This window comes from Vombatus ursinus, unplaced genomic scaffold (assembly GCF_900497805.2).
Source record: "Vombatus ursinus unplaced genomic scaffold, bare-nosed wombat genome assembly UNPS02015012.1, whole genome shotgun sequence".
NCBI classification, from domain to species: domain Eukaryota; kingdom Metazoa; phylum Chordata; class Mammalia; order Diprotodontia; family Vombatidae; genus Vombatus; species Vombatus ursinus.
In genome coordinates this window covers 1,126,843-1,139,955 of record NW_020954790.1, presented here as the reverse complement: position 1 = coordinate 1,139,955, position 13,113 = coordinate 1,126,843, and the positions used below count along the sequence as shown (strand labels likewise).

The window sequence follows — 13,113 nt, the reverse complement described above, 5'->3', positions numbered from 1 at the left end:
ATTGGACAACAGTTACTGAGGGACTGAGAGTGACATCATGTCCCCCTTGGACAGAGCGGCTCCCCCACGCCCAGACCACTCCCAGCCTGGGGCAGTGCCCCAGAGCTGCTCCTCTGGGGGGTCTGAACAAGAAAGTTTGTCCACTCTCATTCTCAGCAACGTCCTTCAGGAGACTGAACTTTTTAGGATCAGGACGTTAGAAAACGGGGGAAACTCTGGATCTCCCTGAGGCATGGGTTCTGAGTCATTTCTCTCGGTGTGGTGCATGTGAGTATGCGTGCGTGGTATGCATGTTGAGTGCTCCCTGGGCGTGCTGCCCTGCCCACGGCCCGCTCTGACCGCCGGCTTGGCTGCACAGGGGACGCTTCTGGGGGGGACAAATCCAAGAAGGGCGTCAAGCGGAAGAGGCCGATGGCCGAGGAGAGCGGGGAGACGGCCAAGAGACGGTCTGCACGTGTCCGCAACACCAAGTGTAAGAAGGAGGAGAAGGTTGACTTCCAGGAACTGCTGCTGAAGTTCCTGCCGCCCAGGTACCGGGGGCAGACTGATGGACGGGGGAGGGGTGGGCGGCCCCTTTCCTGCCACCTGGTGCCATCCCTAGGGCAGTGAGCCAGCCCCGATGCTCTGGGCTTCTCTCTGCAAATGTGCCTGCAGCCCCTGCCCTCAGGGAGCACCTGGTCAGCACCAGCAGTGTGGGTCTAGGTGTGTGGGGGAGGAGCAGCCAGGTGGCCCCTGTCACCGGTCCAAAGGTGGGGGGAGACACACAGGGAGGAGGGGCTTGTTTTTGTGGGGGACCCCGGCTAAGTCCTTTCCTCCCCGAGCCTCCGCGTTAGACCCGTCCTTGTCTAGTGATGCCGTGAGGATCCCTCCTGGGGGCTGACCCTCAGTGGGGAGGCCGCGTGTGTGTGCTATGCGCCCCCCAGGCCATCTGTCTCTTCTTCCTGAGTGCACTTTGTACTGTGTCAGGCTGGGCCTGGGGAGTCGACTCTGGGTCAGGGAAAGGTCACTATGGAGGCGGGGTGCGGGGCCTCCATATGGGCAGGGAGGGGCTTCAAGGTGATGTGAAGGAGGGATGGGTTGTGATAGAGGTGGCGGCAGTGGGGCCCGCCGTCCCGGGGAGACGGTGAGGTGGGATGGCGGAAGATGGGCCTTCGCTGGCTTTGGGGGTCAGTCAGTCTAGAAGGCCAACTCCCTTCACACCACCGGTAGCACTCAGGTGATGGAGGCGTGAGAATTGGCCTTTCTCCTCGGTGCAAGGTTCTGTAGGGCTAGGTCACGGGCACAGAGAAGTGTGTGTCGCTGCTCCTTGTGTGCCCGCACTGTGCTGGGCACCTGGCCCATGAGGACAACAGTGAGCCAGCGTCTGTCCTCTGAGGTCTTGGGCAGCAAGGCCGATGCACCAATGGGTCACACGAGGCCATAGATGGTGGTTAATTGAGAAGGGGAGATCACTGACCGAGGGGGAGACAGGGAAGGCTTCCTGGGCTGCACCCAGGAGGGAAGGGGGAGGAAATGAGTAGGAAGGGACAGCCGATGCGGCAGCTGGATTGGATCCTCGGATCCCACCAGGCCTCGGCATCAGGCGGCTCTGTGGGGAGTGTTTGGGAGTGCGAGCCTGGGGTGATCAGTCAGCATGGTGCTAGTGGAGGTGATGACGGTCAGACTGTGGATCTGTACAGAGGAAGGTCAAGAGCAACAGTGACCCAGAGGAACAGGGATTTGGAGAGTGGAGATGGCGGCCCAGGCGCTCCTCGGCAAAGGGCCCGACTGGGGGACTCCACGCAGCCTGCAGGCCGCAGCGGCTCTGTCTGAGGGGACGGTGAAGGGCAGACTTAGAAGCTCGTGGAAGAGAGACGCAGGTGCTGCCCTCGTCCTAGTCTGGACAAGCCAATTAAAAGGACAATAAGCGGTGGCTGCTCCTCCCCCCGCGGCCGATCAGGGCCATTCTCCTGGGGATGCTCTCCCGGGGACACTGAGGATCAGGGTCAGATGTTACCCGCCATTGGAAAGCTGGCCAGTTATCCAGATGGCTGTACAGGAGAGGGACGTGGAAGCCAGGGCCCTGGTCCTGGGAGCCTCCTGATTCCTGGCTCAAAGCTCCGAGGAGTACAGAGTAAATGAGTGGCCTCCTGGGGGCCCTTGACGGAGGGGAGAAGGTATCGAAGATCTGCTGGGATGAGTGGTTCATTCGCAGAGCCTGGCCCTGTCGTCAGCGTGCACCATCAAATGAAGCGCTCCCCCACGTCCTCTGTCGCAGTGGTCCTCAGCTGAGCAGAGCTGCCAGAATAAAGGGAGACTTGGGTAAATTCAACAGCTCTAGGACTAGGAGAGAGAGGCCTTCACACCAGACTTAGGAACCTTGGGCCGTAATAAAAGCTATCCTCTCGCTCTCATAGGTGTTACCATACCCCTTCAAAGCAGATATTCTATCCATAGATATGAAAAAAAAATGCTCTACATCACTATTAATTAGAGAAACGCAAATTAAGACAGCTCTGAGGTGCCACCTGGCACCTGTGACTCTTTTGGAGGGGAGATGGGAAGTTGGGACACTCATGCACTGTTGGTGGAGTTGTGAACTGGCCCAGCTATTCTGGAGAGTAATTTGGAACCGTGGCAAAAAGACTAGCAAACTGCATGCCCTATGACCTAGCAATGCCCCCAGTAGGTCTGTACCCAAAGAGATTAAAGGGAAAAAAAGAAAAAGGACATCTGCATATTTATAGCAGCATATTCTGTAGTGGCAACGAATTGGAAATCGAGGGAATGGCTGAACAAGTCGTGGTATACGATGTGATAGAATACTGTTGTGTTATGAGGAATGACAAGCAGGAGGATTTCAGAAAAACCTGGAAAGACTCATGTGAACTGATGCAGAGTGAAGTGAACAGAACCAGGAGAACGTTGTACACAGTCACCGCGACATCGTACAGCGAAGAACTGGGAATGACTTCACTCTTCTTAGCGGTGCCGTGGCCGCCTCCAGAGCAGGGACTCGTGGACCCCGAGTGCAGGGGAATGCAGACATTTCTCCTTTTTTTCTCTCGACGTGGCTATGGTGGAAATGTTCTGCAGGATTTCATATGGATGATGGGTATCATTGTATTTCTTACCTTCTCAATGGATGGAGGAGGGGTTGGGAGGAGGGGTTGGAAGGAGAGAGAATTTGGAACTGAAAATAAAAATTAAAAAAAAAAAAAAAGGAAGACAGTCAATATTCTGCCTTCCACTTGGCGAGGGCCGGGCAGACCGAGAGGCCGCAGACACTGGGTCAGCCCACCGATGGAACTGATGGTGCAGGACTCCGGGATAGAGAGAGGGGCCACGTACATCAAATGCTGGACTGGACTGAGAAAGGGCTTGTGGACGATGTGCTGGTCTCTCCTTGGGACCCTTTTGTGGTGGAAATGTGTAGCTGTGATGCTTATTTAATCTCAGTTTAGTAACAACTGGCATAGATAGAGCTCTTTTAGGTTTGGTCATTTTGTCTTCTTGACCATTTCACAGATGAGGAACCTGAGGCAAGCAAAAGGTAACTGACTTGACCAGGGTTAACCAGCCGGTAAGTGTGGCAGGCTGGATTTGAACTCGGGTCTCCCTGATGCCAGGCTCGCACCCCCTAGTGGCTCATTGTGAGGCATTGCAGATTCAACAGAAAGCTTGTCCAGAGACCCATTGTAAAGTCTTTTAGGGGTGAATCTGGAAAGAACCATAAACTCCTGAAAATTGGGAAAAATCTGTCAGCTTTCATCTCTTCTTTTGAAATGTGTTGTTATGGATGCCTTTTGTGTTTAGATCAGTGCGTTCCCCGCTCCCCACGCTCAGAGAGCCGTTCTCTGCGAGGTTCTGAGCCTGGGCTGGTGAGGGAGGTGATGAGCTCCACTTTGGCCCTGTGCGGTGGAGCTGCCTCCAGCCCCCCCAGGGCAGTGTCCAGCCTGCGGTGGGCGGTATGGGATGGCTGTCCGCCTGGGGGTGGCTGCTCGTTGTGCAGGGCCTCATTTTAGAGGGAAGCTAGGCTTCTGGAGCACAGAGACCCGAAAGAGAGGGAGAAAGAGAAGTATTTCAGGGTTGACAGAGCAAAAGTTTTCTCCTGGGTAGGGTCAGCAAATGGCCCAAGGTCAGGAGTGGTGGGCCCAGGGGCTTGGTGATGCCCCCTTTCTCTCTGAGAGTGCCCCTGATCCCTGTGTCCCTTCCGAGAGAGCAGTGATAGCTGGGGTGGACCTTCTCCTTGACTCAGACTTCTGGGATGTGTTTGTGCAGGTTAAGAAAACTGGACCCCGAGGAGGAGGATGACCCCTTTGGTAACTATGAGGTCCAGTCAGAAATTAAGCAGGAGAACTTCCCCAGTGTGGGCACGCACAGACTGTCCTTTGACTCTACCACGTTCGTGGAATCAGGTAGGAGTCTGGCCGCCTGCTCTGCCCTGCTTGTCTGTTTTCTCTTGTCCCTTCTTGGTTTCCATGTTCCTTTGGCACAGGGTAGTTTTGGGCCCTTATGGCCCTCCCAGGGGCCCTTCCCTCACTACAGACTGGCTGGCTTTGAAGTTTGCTGCTAAGCTGACCTGTGGGTGGGCAGGGAGCACCTCTGTCTCATGGGCCCTGAGCCCTGGGCCTGCCCCTGGAAGATCCCGGCAGTGAAGGCTACTATCCATGGGCCCCGAGTGGCCCCTAGGAGGTGCCAGCATGGATAGCTGCTTTCTCATGGGCCCTGAGCCCTGGGCCAGCCCCTGGGAGATCCCAGCAGGGAGAGCTGCTGTCTCTCTGAGCCTGGGTCTTGGGCTGTGGGAGACCCCGGCCGGGAGAGCTGCTCTCTTCTGGGCTCTGGGCCTCAGGCTGTGCCCTGACTGGCCTCAGGGAGAGGCCAGCTAGGAGACTCCTCTCACGTTGGAGGGGAATGACTTTCTCTTCAGAGCAGCAGGACGTGCACAAGTTTCTTCTGGACAACATGAACAACGGGGGCCTGCTGGAGCTGATGATGAGGTATCTGAAGGTGATGAGCCTGCAATTCCTGGTGAAGTGGCCCCCGGGCTTGGGCCAGGTGGTCCTCAGCATCTACAGCAGCTGGCGAAAGCACAGCAGCGGCCTGCCGAACCCTCTGCTCCGCGACTGCAGTGACCAGCACATCAAGGTATGGGCATGGCCTAGGTCTGGCAGCCAGGGTCTTGGCCCTGGGCACACCCTTCAGGGCCTGTCTGCTCTGCTGGGCCTCAGCTGGGCCCTGTGTCCCCTCCCTGTGACCCTCTCTCCGCCAGGGCCCTTCCTCCTTGTTGGAGAGAATGGTGGTGATCTGGCCTCAGCCCTGAGGGGCTCTCCTCCCTTTGCCCCCCGTGCCCTGATCCTGTCCTGTCTCATATCTCCTCTGGGAGCTCAAGTCTGTCTCTCTCTGTGTGTCTTTGTTTTTGCCTGTCTCTCTTCTCTTTCCCCCTCCCCGTTTCCTCTCTCTCCCTCCGTCTGTCTCCTTTTCTCCCTGTGTCTCTTCCGTCTGTTCCTTCCCTCCTCTCCCTCCTGCCCTTTTTCTCCCCTTCTCCCTCTCACCTACCCTCCCTCCCTCTATTTCCTTGACACCTGTAGGCACCCTTGGCCTTGACCCTGCTGGCTCTGCCAGGCCACCCTCCCTGCTCCGCTCCCAGATGCAGCAGCCTCCCTTTTCCTAGCATTCCTTCTCTTTACACCTGCTGCCTCCTGTGCCCAATTTTTGGGGCTTCTCTTCCCCCATTTTTATCTCATCCTTTACAATTTGCCTTTTCTTTTTTGAAATGTTCTCAAAATTAAAAATTTTAGATAACAAATCTATTTTTCCCTTCCTATCTCCCATTGCATTGAAAATTAAGACTAAAATAAAACAAAAGAAATGCCTTGTAGCACACATGCGTAGTCAAACAGAACAAGTGGCGGTGGCACCTCTCACTCTATACCCTGAAGCTACCCCCCCCTCATCTTTTGGTGGGGTGGGGGGCGGAGAAGGGAGAAGAGAGCTTGTCCCTTTGTCAGGCCTGGCACCTCGGGGGGGCTGTTGTGCTTATTGGAGATCTTCAGCTCCCCCACTTGTTGGCCTTGATGGGGTGCTTGTTACAGTACAAGATGTGTCACTGGATCTACTCATTTCATTCTTTTTAATTTAATTTTTTTCAATCAGCAAAAGTTGACCTTCTCACCCTTCTTCCACCACCCCCCAAATTAAGAAGGAAAGGAAAACTAGTCATTGACTGAGCCTAACTTGCTCAGCAGTCAGCCACACTGGGGCCCTGCTTGTACTTCCCTTCTTGGCTGCTGCGCGTGGAGCTGTCAGTATTTCTGTACATCCTGAGTTAGAGTTGGTTTGCTCAGGACTCACCCCTCCCTTCACCCTCTTCCCTTGAATTCTCCCTTCTGCCCTTTTCCTCCTGTTTCTCCATTGACTGAAATGTTTTTCTGTACTCCCATTGTGTGTGTACGTGCTTCTTCCTCCTCCTTTGACCAGTTGAGATGAGAGGGAAGTTGTGGTGTTAGCCACTCCCTCCCCCCTTGTCCTCATTATTTGTATGGATGTCTCCTTGTGCACCCCGATTAGGTGTAAGAATTTCCCTTAACCTTCTCCCCCATCCCCAAATGTCTTCCTTCTCTTCCATTTCCATTTTTGTTTAAGATTCTCAGAATATAGCAGATCCACTCTCAGGCTTTCTTTGTCTGACTAGACTCCCTCTGTGCACTCTGATGATGATAGATATGGCTCTGAAGAGACTCATGGATCATCTCTCCATATGTGGATATAGACAATTTATCCCTATTTATTTCTGCTCATTCATGTTTATCTTTTTATGTTTCTCTTGACACCCGTGTAAGACATTTGAAGGTCAAACACAGGTGTCAAGATAAGCCCTGGTCTTATCATTAGGAATGCTTGGAATCCAGTTCCTTTCCCCTCCTCGCCCCTGTGGGGTTATACTCAGTTTTGCTGGATAAGTCATCTTTGGTTGTAAGTTCATAGCCTTTGCCTTCTGGAAGACTGTATTCCAAGATCTCCGCTTCTGCATAGTGGTGGCTGCCAAATCCTATATGAACCTGACTGTGGCTCCTCAGAATTCAAATTCTTCTGTTGTGTCTCCTGGCTGGCGGTCCTTTCTCTTTGACCTGGAAGCTCTGGGTCTGAAAGACTGGAATATTCCTGGCAGTTTTCTCTTAGGATTTTTTAACATATGATGCCCGGCTCTTTTTTTTTTTGGTTGTGGCATTCAGGTTATCCAGGGCAGTTGTCTTTGCTAGGGGATACCTCGCATTTTCTTCTATTTTTTCAGTCTTGACTTTGTTTTTGTATTTCTTCTTGTCTCACAGAGTCATTGGCTCCTATTTGGTCCATTCTTATTTTCAGGGAGTTTATTGCTTGGGTATGTCCTCATAACTCCTCCATTGGTTAGCATTTCTCTTTTTTCTTGTCTTTGCTATTCTGATGGGTGCGAGGTGCAAACTCAGAATTACTTCAGTTTGAATATCTTCAATGATTAGTGATTTGGAGCGATTTTTGGAGTGATTTTTTTTCATGTAGTTCTAGATAGTCTGGGTTTCTTCTTTTTGAGAACTGTCTGTTGACCCAATCACAGTTGGGGATTAGCTGTGTCATAATTTTGAATCAGTTGCTCTATGGAAATGAGAAGTTTATCCTTTTAAAAAAATCTATTTTATTTTATTTTTGGTTCTAAGTTCTCTCTCTTTCCGTCCTCCAGCTATTAAAAAGGCTAGAAAAACAAAACCCATCACAAATATGTATAGTCATGCAAAACAAATTTCTGCATTATCCATGGTCCTCAAAAAGGCAAGTAAAAGAAGGAAATAGAGGAAAATCTGCTTCAGTCTGCACTCAGATTTCATCAGTCCTCTCTCTGGAGGTGGGGACCGTTTTTCTCTGTGAGTTCTTTGGAATTGTCCTGGATCATTGTCTTTATCAGGGTAGCCAAGTCTGTCAAAGTCAGTCATCACACAGCGTCGCTGTTGCTGTGTATAACGTTCTCCTGGTTCTGCTCACTTCACTCTGCATCAGTTCATAGAAGTCTTCCCAGGTTTTCTGAAAGCACCCTGCTTATCCCTTCTTACAGCATAATAGAGTTCCATCACAATAATATGCCACTCGTTCAGACATTCCCCAGTTCATGGGCATCCCCTCAATCTCTGATTCTTTGCCACCACAAAAAGAGCAGCTCTCAGTGGTTTTGTACGGAGAGGTTATTTTCCTTTTTCTTTGATCTCTTTGGGATGCAGATCTAGTAGTGGTATGGCTGGGTCACAGGGTTATGCACGATTTTATAGCCCTTTGGGCAGAGTTCCAGGTTGCTCTGAAGAATGGTTGGATCAGTTCACAACTCCACAATGGTGCATTAAAGTCCTTATTTTCCTACATCCCTTCCCTAGCATTTGTCATTTTCCTTTTCTGTCATGTTATTTAATCTGATAGATGTGAGGCGATACCTCAGAGTTGTTTCAGTTTATGTTTTTCTGGTCAGTAGTGATTTAGAGCTTTTTTTAATTTGACTGTTAATTGCTTGGATTTTTTCCCCTGAAAACTACCTCTTCATATGCTTTGACTATTTGTTAATTATAAATGGGTTTTATTTTTGTAAATTTGACTTGGTTCCTATATATTTGACAACTGAGGCCTTTATCAGAGAAATTTACTGCCAGAATTTCTGCCCTTGCTTCCTGCTTTTCTAATTTTGAGCTGCAGTGATTTTGTTTGTGTAATGTATTTTAATTTAATTTAATGAAAATTGTCCATTTTACCTCCTGTGGGCCTTTCTGTCTCTTGTCTGGTTATGATTTCTCCCTCTCTCCATAGGTGTGACTGGTAATTTCCTTCCTGCTCCTCTTACTTGCTTATGTTATCACCCTTTACGTCTGACGCGTGTACCCATTTTGACCTTATCTTGGTATGTGGTGTTAGATGTTGGTCTAGATCTAGTTTCTGCCAAATGGCTTTCCAGTTCTCTTAGCGGTTTTTGTCAGGTGGTGGTTTCCTGTCCCAACAGCTTGGATCTTTGGGTCTCTCAAACACTAGATATTAAAACATGGTCATTGCTGCCCCGCCTTGTGAGCCTCATCTATCCCACTGGTCCAGGCCTCTGTTTCTCAGCCAGTCCTGGATTGTTTTTATCCGTGCGGCGAGGCCACCTTCCTTTATGTTGATTCCCTCGATGTTCTTGACCCTTTGCTCTTCCACGTGAGTTTTGTGACTCCTTTTGCTTATTCTGTAACCTCCCCTGTTAGCTGCCGCGTCCCTTCTTCCTGGCCTCCCAGACTCCTTGAACGCTCCATCGGTCACACTCCCTACCCTTTCCAGTGGTTTGAACCCTCAGTGGTTCCCTCTCGCCCTCCTTTGTCTCCCGTGGGATGCCGACCCTCGTCTCCCTTGGCTGGCTCCATGCTCCTCTGGAACAGAGCTGTTTCTTCCCTCCCAGCTCTTGCTTCCTCCCTCAGGTGATGAGAGATACCTGAGCTGCATCTTAAGGGGAGAGGAGTATTTGTACAGAAAAGAATCAGTCAACCAGCATTTATTAAGCATCTACTGTGCTCTAGGCACTGGGATACAAGTATAGAGACTGAAATCTCCTCTTCTCAGAAGGCACTAATGGTCCAACGCAGGGGAGACAGTGAGGAGCACTAGCCCTGTAGATCCTCTGGCATAAAGAGAGGCATTTGGGATAGGGGAGCCGGGGGGCTGCGGGCTGCGAGGCCGGAGCCTGAACTGCTGCACCTTAGGGAGGGGGAATTCTGAGAGGCGGAAGGGATGCATTCCTGGCTTGTGGGGTGGTCAGTGCAAAGGGACAGAGATGGGAGCTGGAGTGTTGTGTATGTGCGTGTGAGTGTGCAAACATGTGTGTGGGTGAATGTGTGCGTCTATGTGAGTGGGGCCAAGTGTGTAATTCTGTGCAAGCAAGTGGGTGTATAACTGACTGTGTAACTGTATTGTGTGAGTGTGTGTGTGTGTGTGTGTGTGTGTGTGTGTGTGTAGAGCAGGAAGCTGGCTGGCTGGGCAGGAGGGGGCAGTCTCATCGAGGGAGGCAGTAGGGAGCCATGGTGGTGGTTAAGCAGGGTGCTTGGTCAGGCCAGCATGGGGCCTGCCTTGGAAGGGACATGAGAGGGCGTGATTGGGCACTGAGTGGGGGCTCCGTGAGGGGCAGGGCCTGCCCATCCAGGTGGGGTCTTGTGGGGCCCAGGCCATGGCACACACTGTCAGGCGCAGGGAGGGTTTGGTTACTTTGTTGGGATGGGGCACATTCAGAAAGGAAAAGGGGACGACCAAGTAGAGTGGATGAAGGAATGGGGGCCCTGGGGGGGCTGCCTGGACCAAGCAGGGGCAGAAGGCCCATGCACAGGGTGAGCGAGTTCATCACTGTCGCATGCAGGCCTTCATCTAGCTATCCGCCCATCCCTCCTTCCATCTGTCTGTCCATCCCCCATTCCTCCATTCCTCCGTCCATCCATCCGTCCATCCATCCATCCATCCCTCTGTCTGTCCATCTGCCCATCCCTCCATCTATCATTTGATCCCTCATCCCCCCATTCTTCCATTTCTCTGTCCATCCATCCATCTTTCCTTCTCTTTGTCTATCTCTCTGTCTGTGCATCTGCCCGTCTCTCTGTCCCTTCACCCTTCCCTCTTTCCATTTATCTGTCCATCCCCCCATTCCTCTATTTCTCCATTTCTCCATACATCCATCCATCTTTTTTTCTCTCTACCCATCCCTCCGTCCGTCCCTCCCTCCCTCCATCTACCCATCTGTGGTCTCCTTTTCTGCCTGGGGGGTTGGCCTGCTCCCTGCCCACCATGTGCTGCCTAGCAGGCCTTGCTGTGCTTTTTTGCCCCAGGACATGATGCTCATGGGTCTGTCGTGCATGGAGCTCCAGCTGGACCAGTGGCTGCTGGCCAAAGGGAAGAGCTGTGCAGGTAGGTGCCCCTCCCCCAGGAGGGCCCTCCTAGGGTGGGCAGGCGTGGTGGCCCATGGGCTCGAGTGCCCAGAGTGGGTCGCGAATTCTCCCAGCCCGCTCTTTGCCAGAGGTAGAGCTTGGGAGCCTCCAGGCGTGTCCAGGCCGCCTTCATCCCATTAGTGGTGCTGCCAGTTTGGAGGCCCCAGAGGGCCTATCTTTCCTCCGTGGCTGTCCTTGGGGTTTGTGCCCAGCCAAAGGATGGCCAGTGACCACGAATGTGGCGAGTTGTTCAGGCGGGTCCAGGCCACTTTGTGAATCACGGCCAGCTTGCAGCTGGAGGTGGGCATTCCTGGGGTGAGTTTCCTCCAGTCCCCCTAATACTGACCAGTCCCTTGCCACTTTGAGGGCATTCCTTCCGACAACGGGCTCATGTCCTAGGGCCATGGCCCTTTGGGAAATCGAGGACCCTGTGTGCCAGAACCTGCAGGGGCTTCCTCTGTCTCAGCTGGTCAGGAGGAGGGCATTGACTGGGGGCCTGAGCGCCCTCTGCCCTCACCCATACACAGGAGGGACCCTCACAGTAACATCCTGACGTGCACTTGAAGGGCTTCGGAGAGGGGCCACCCCCCGCCTCTTGGGGTGGCCTAGGCCGCACTGGGACAGCTCTCTAGTTCCCCTCCATTGCAGCTCCTGGGTCTCCCCCTGGGGCCAAACAGAACAGGACTGCTTGCTCCTTCACACGGCAGCCCAGATATCATGGCCCCCCATCTGAGGCTTCTCTCCTCTGGGCTCCTGGCCCTTCTCTGTGCTGCTTGCCGCCTTCTACAAGCTATCCAGCTTGTCTCTGTATCCCACTACCCGACACTGACCTTAAGACGCTAGCAGAGGGCTGACAGTGGCAGATGACAGTAGGACTCTTCCCTCTGTGCTCCTGGCATCTTGGTTCTGCTGATTGTGGCCTCAGATGGCGTCACCATTTTAGCCTTCCTCGTGGGGAGTTTACAATGCTCTGAAACCCCCAGGTTTTTTTCAGAAGAATAGCTTTCTTACCAGGCCTCTCCCACCATGCACTTGTGAAGTTGGTTTCTTGTACTGTAGTGCAAGACTTTACCCTTCTTGCTGTTTGTTTCCTCTTCTTTGATTCAGGCCAGTGCTGAAGCCTAGCAGGAACTTTTCAGATTCTGACTGTACCGCCTGTTGGCACAGGTATACCTGCCAGTCCTGCAGCTAAGCCATTGATTGAAATGTTCCAGAGCCCAGGGCCAGGTGCAGATCCCTGGAGCGCTCCACCGGAGACCTCCACCAATGCTCACGTTATGTTAGCAGACACTCTGGCCTGGCTGGCTCAGCAGGTCGGAATCCTTTGAATTGTTTCTGTCACCTAGTCCATTTCTCTCCATCTTCTCCACCAGAATAGCAGGAGATGCTTGATTCAAAGCTTTGCTAACATCTAAGTCAGCTCTAGTCACTCCTTCCCCTCATGCTGCCAGCTGCCATCATGACCTGTGCTTGCTGAGCCAGGCAGGCTCCTTCTTTGTCATCACCGTTGCCGTTTCTTAAACGAGCCATGTTAGAGTTTTCCCAGCTCCCTGGCCTGGGGTTGGCAGACTCTCTTCTCTTCCCCGCCTTTAAAGTTGTTTTAAATTAGGACATTTGCCCTTGTCCTGGCCTCTCACATTTGCCATGACCATGATCCAGATCTGGGCTTAGCTGTGCCATTGACCCGTTCTCAGGGATGTCCGGCCTCTGAGCCGGAGCCCTGGACTCATCCAGAGCAGGTCTCAGGCACTGGGCAAAGTGCTGGGAAGAACACAAGACAGGCTCTGCCCTCAAGAGGCTTCCGTTCCAATGGCAGGAGATGTTACATCAAAGGGAGGCAGCAGGGGCATCCTGGCAAAGCGAGGTGAGGCGCAGTAGGAGGGAATGAAGAATGGAGGCCCTGGAGAGAAGAGCTGGGCTAGGGGGGCGGGGGCGGCCGAGGCGCCTCGTTTGGACGCCAGCTCACAGGGGTCACTTTGGCCCGACTGGCATTTCCCATGTAGAAGGGAACCTGAGTGACTGCCTTCTGCCCTTTGTATTGGAGGGGGAGCATGTAGTGAATGACCCCGGGCAAGGTCAGATTCCTCTCCTGTGAAATGGGGATCATGAAAGCCCCTCCCTCTCCGCATGGTGAGGCCCGAGCAAGCAGCACTTGCAGGGCGCTCGGCCCAGCGCTCGG

At 52.7% G+C, this 13,113-nt stretch overlaps 1 protein-coding gene across 3 annotated transcripts in view; it reads left to right on the top strand.

Moving 5' to 3' along the window:
* The window catches only part of CABIN1 (calcineurin binding protein 1), a 107,190-nt gene that overhangs the window by 21,847 nt on the left and 72,230 nt on the right, over positions 1 to 13,113 (top strand). For all 3 annotated transcript variants that reach the window (XR_003567670.1, XM_027845617.1, XM_027845616.1), the window contains exons 10-13: positions 359 to 530; positions 4,261 to 4,397; positions 4,910 to 5,127; positions 10,836 to 10,914. Coding sequence is in view for 2 of the 3 variants with exons in the window: in XM_027845617.1 (XP_027701418.1) it covers positions 359 to 530; positions 4,261 to 4,397; positions 4,910 to 5,127; positions 10,836 to 10,914 (606 nt within the window). In the remaining variant the exon portion in view is untranslated. The remainder of the gene's footprint in view (positions 1 to 358; positions 531 to 4,260; positions 4,398 to 4,909; positions 5,128 to 10,835; positions 10,915 to 13,113) is intronic.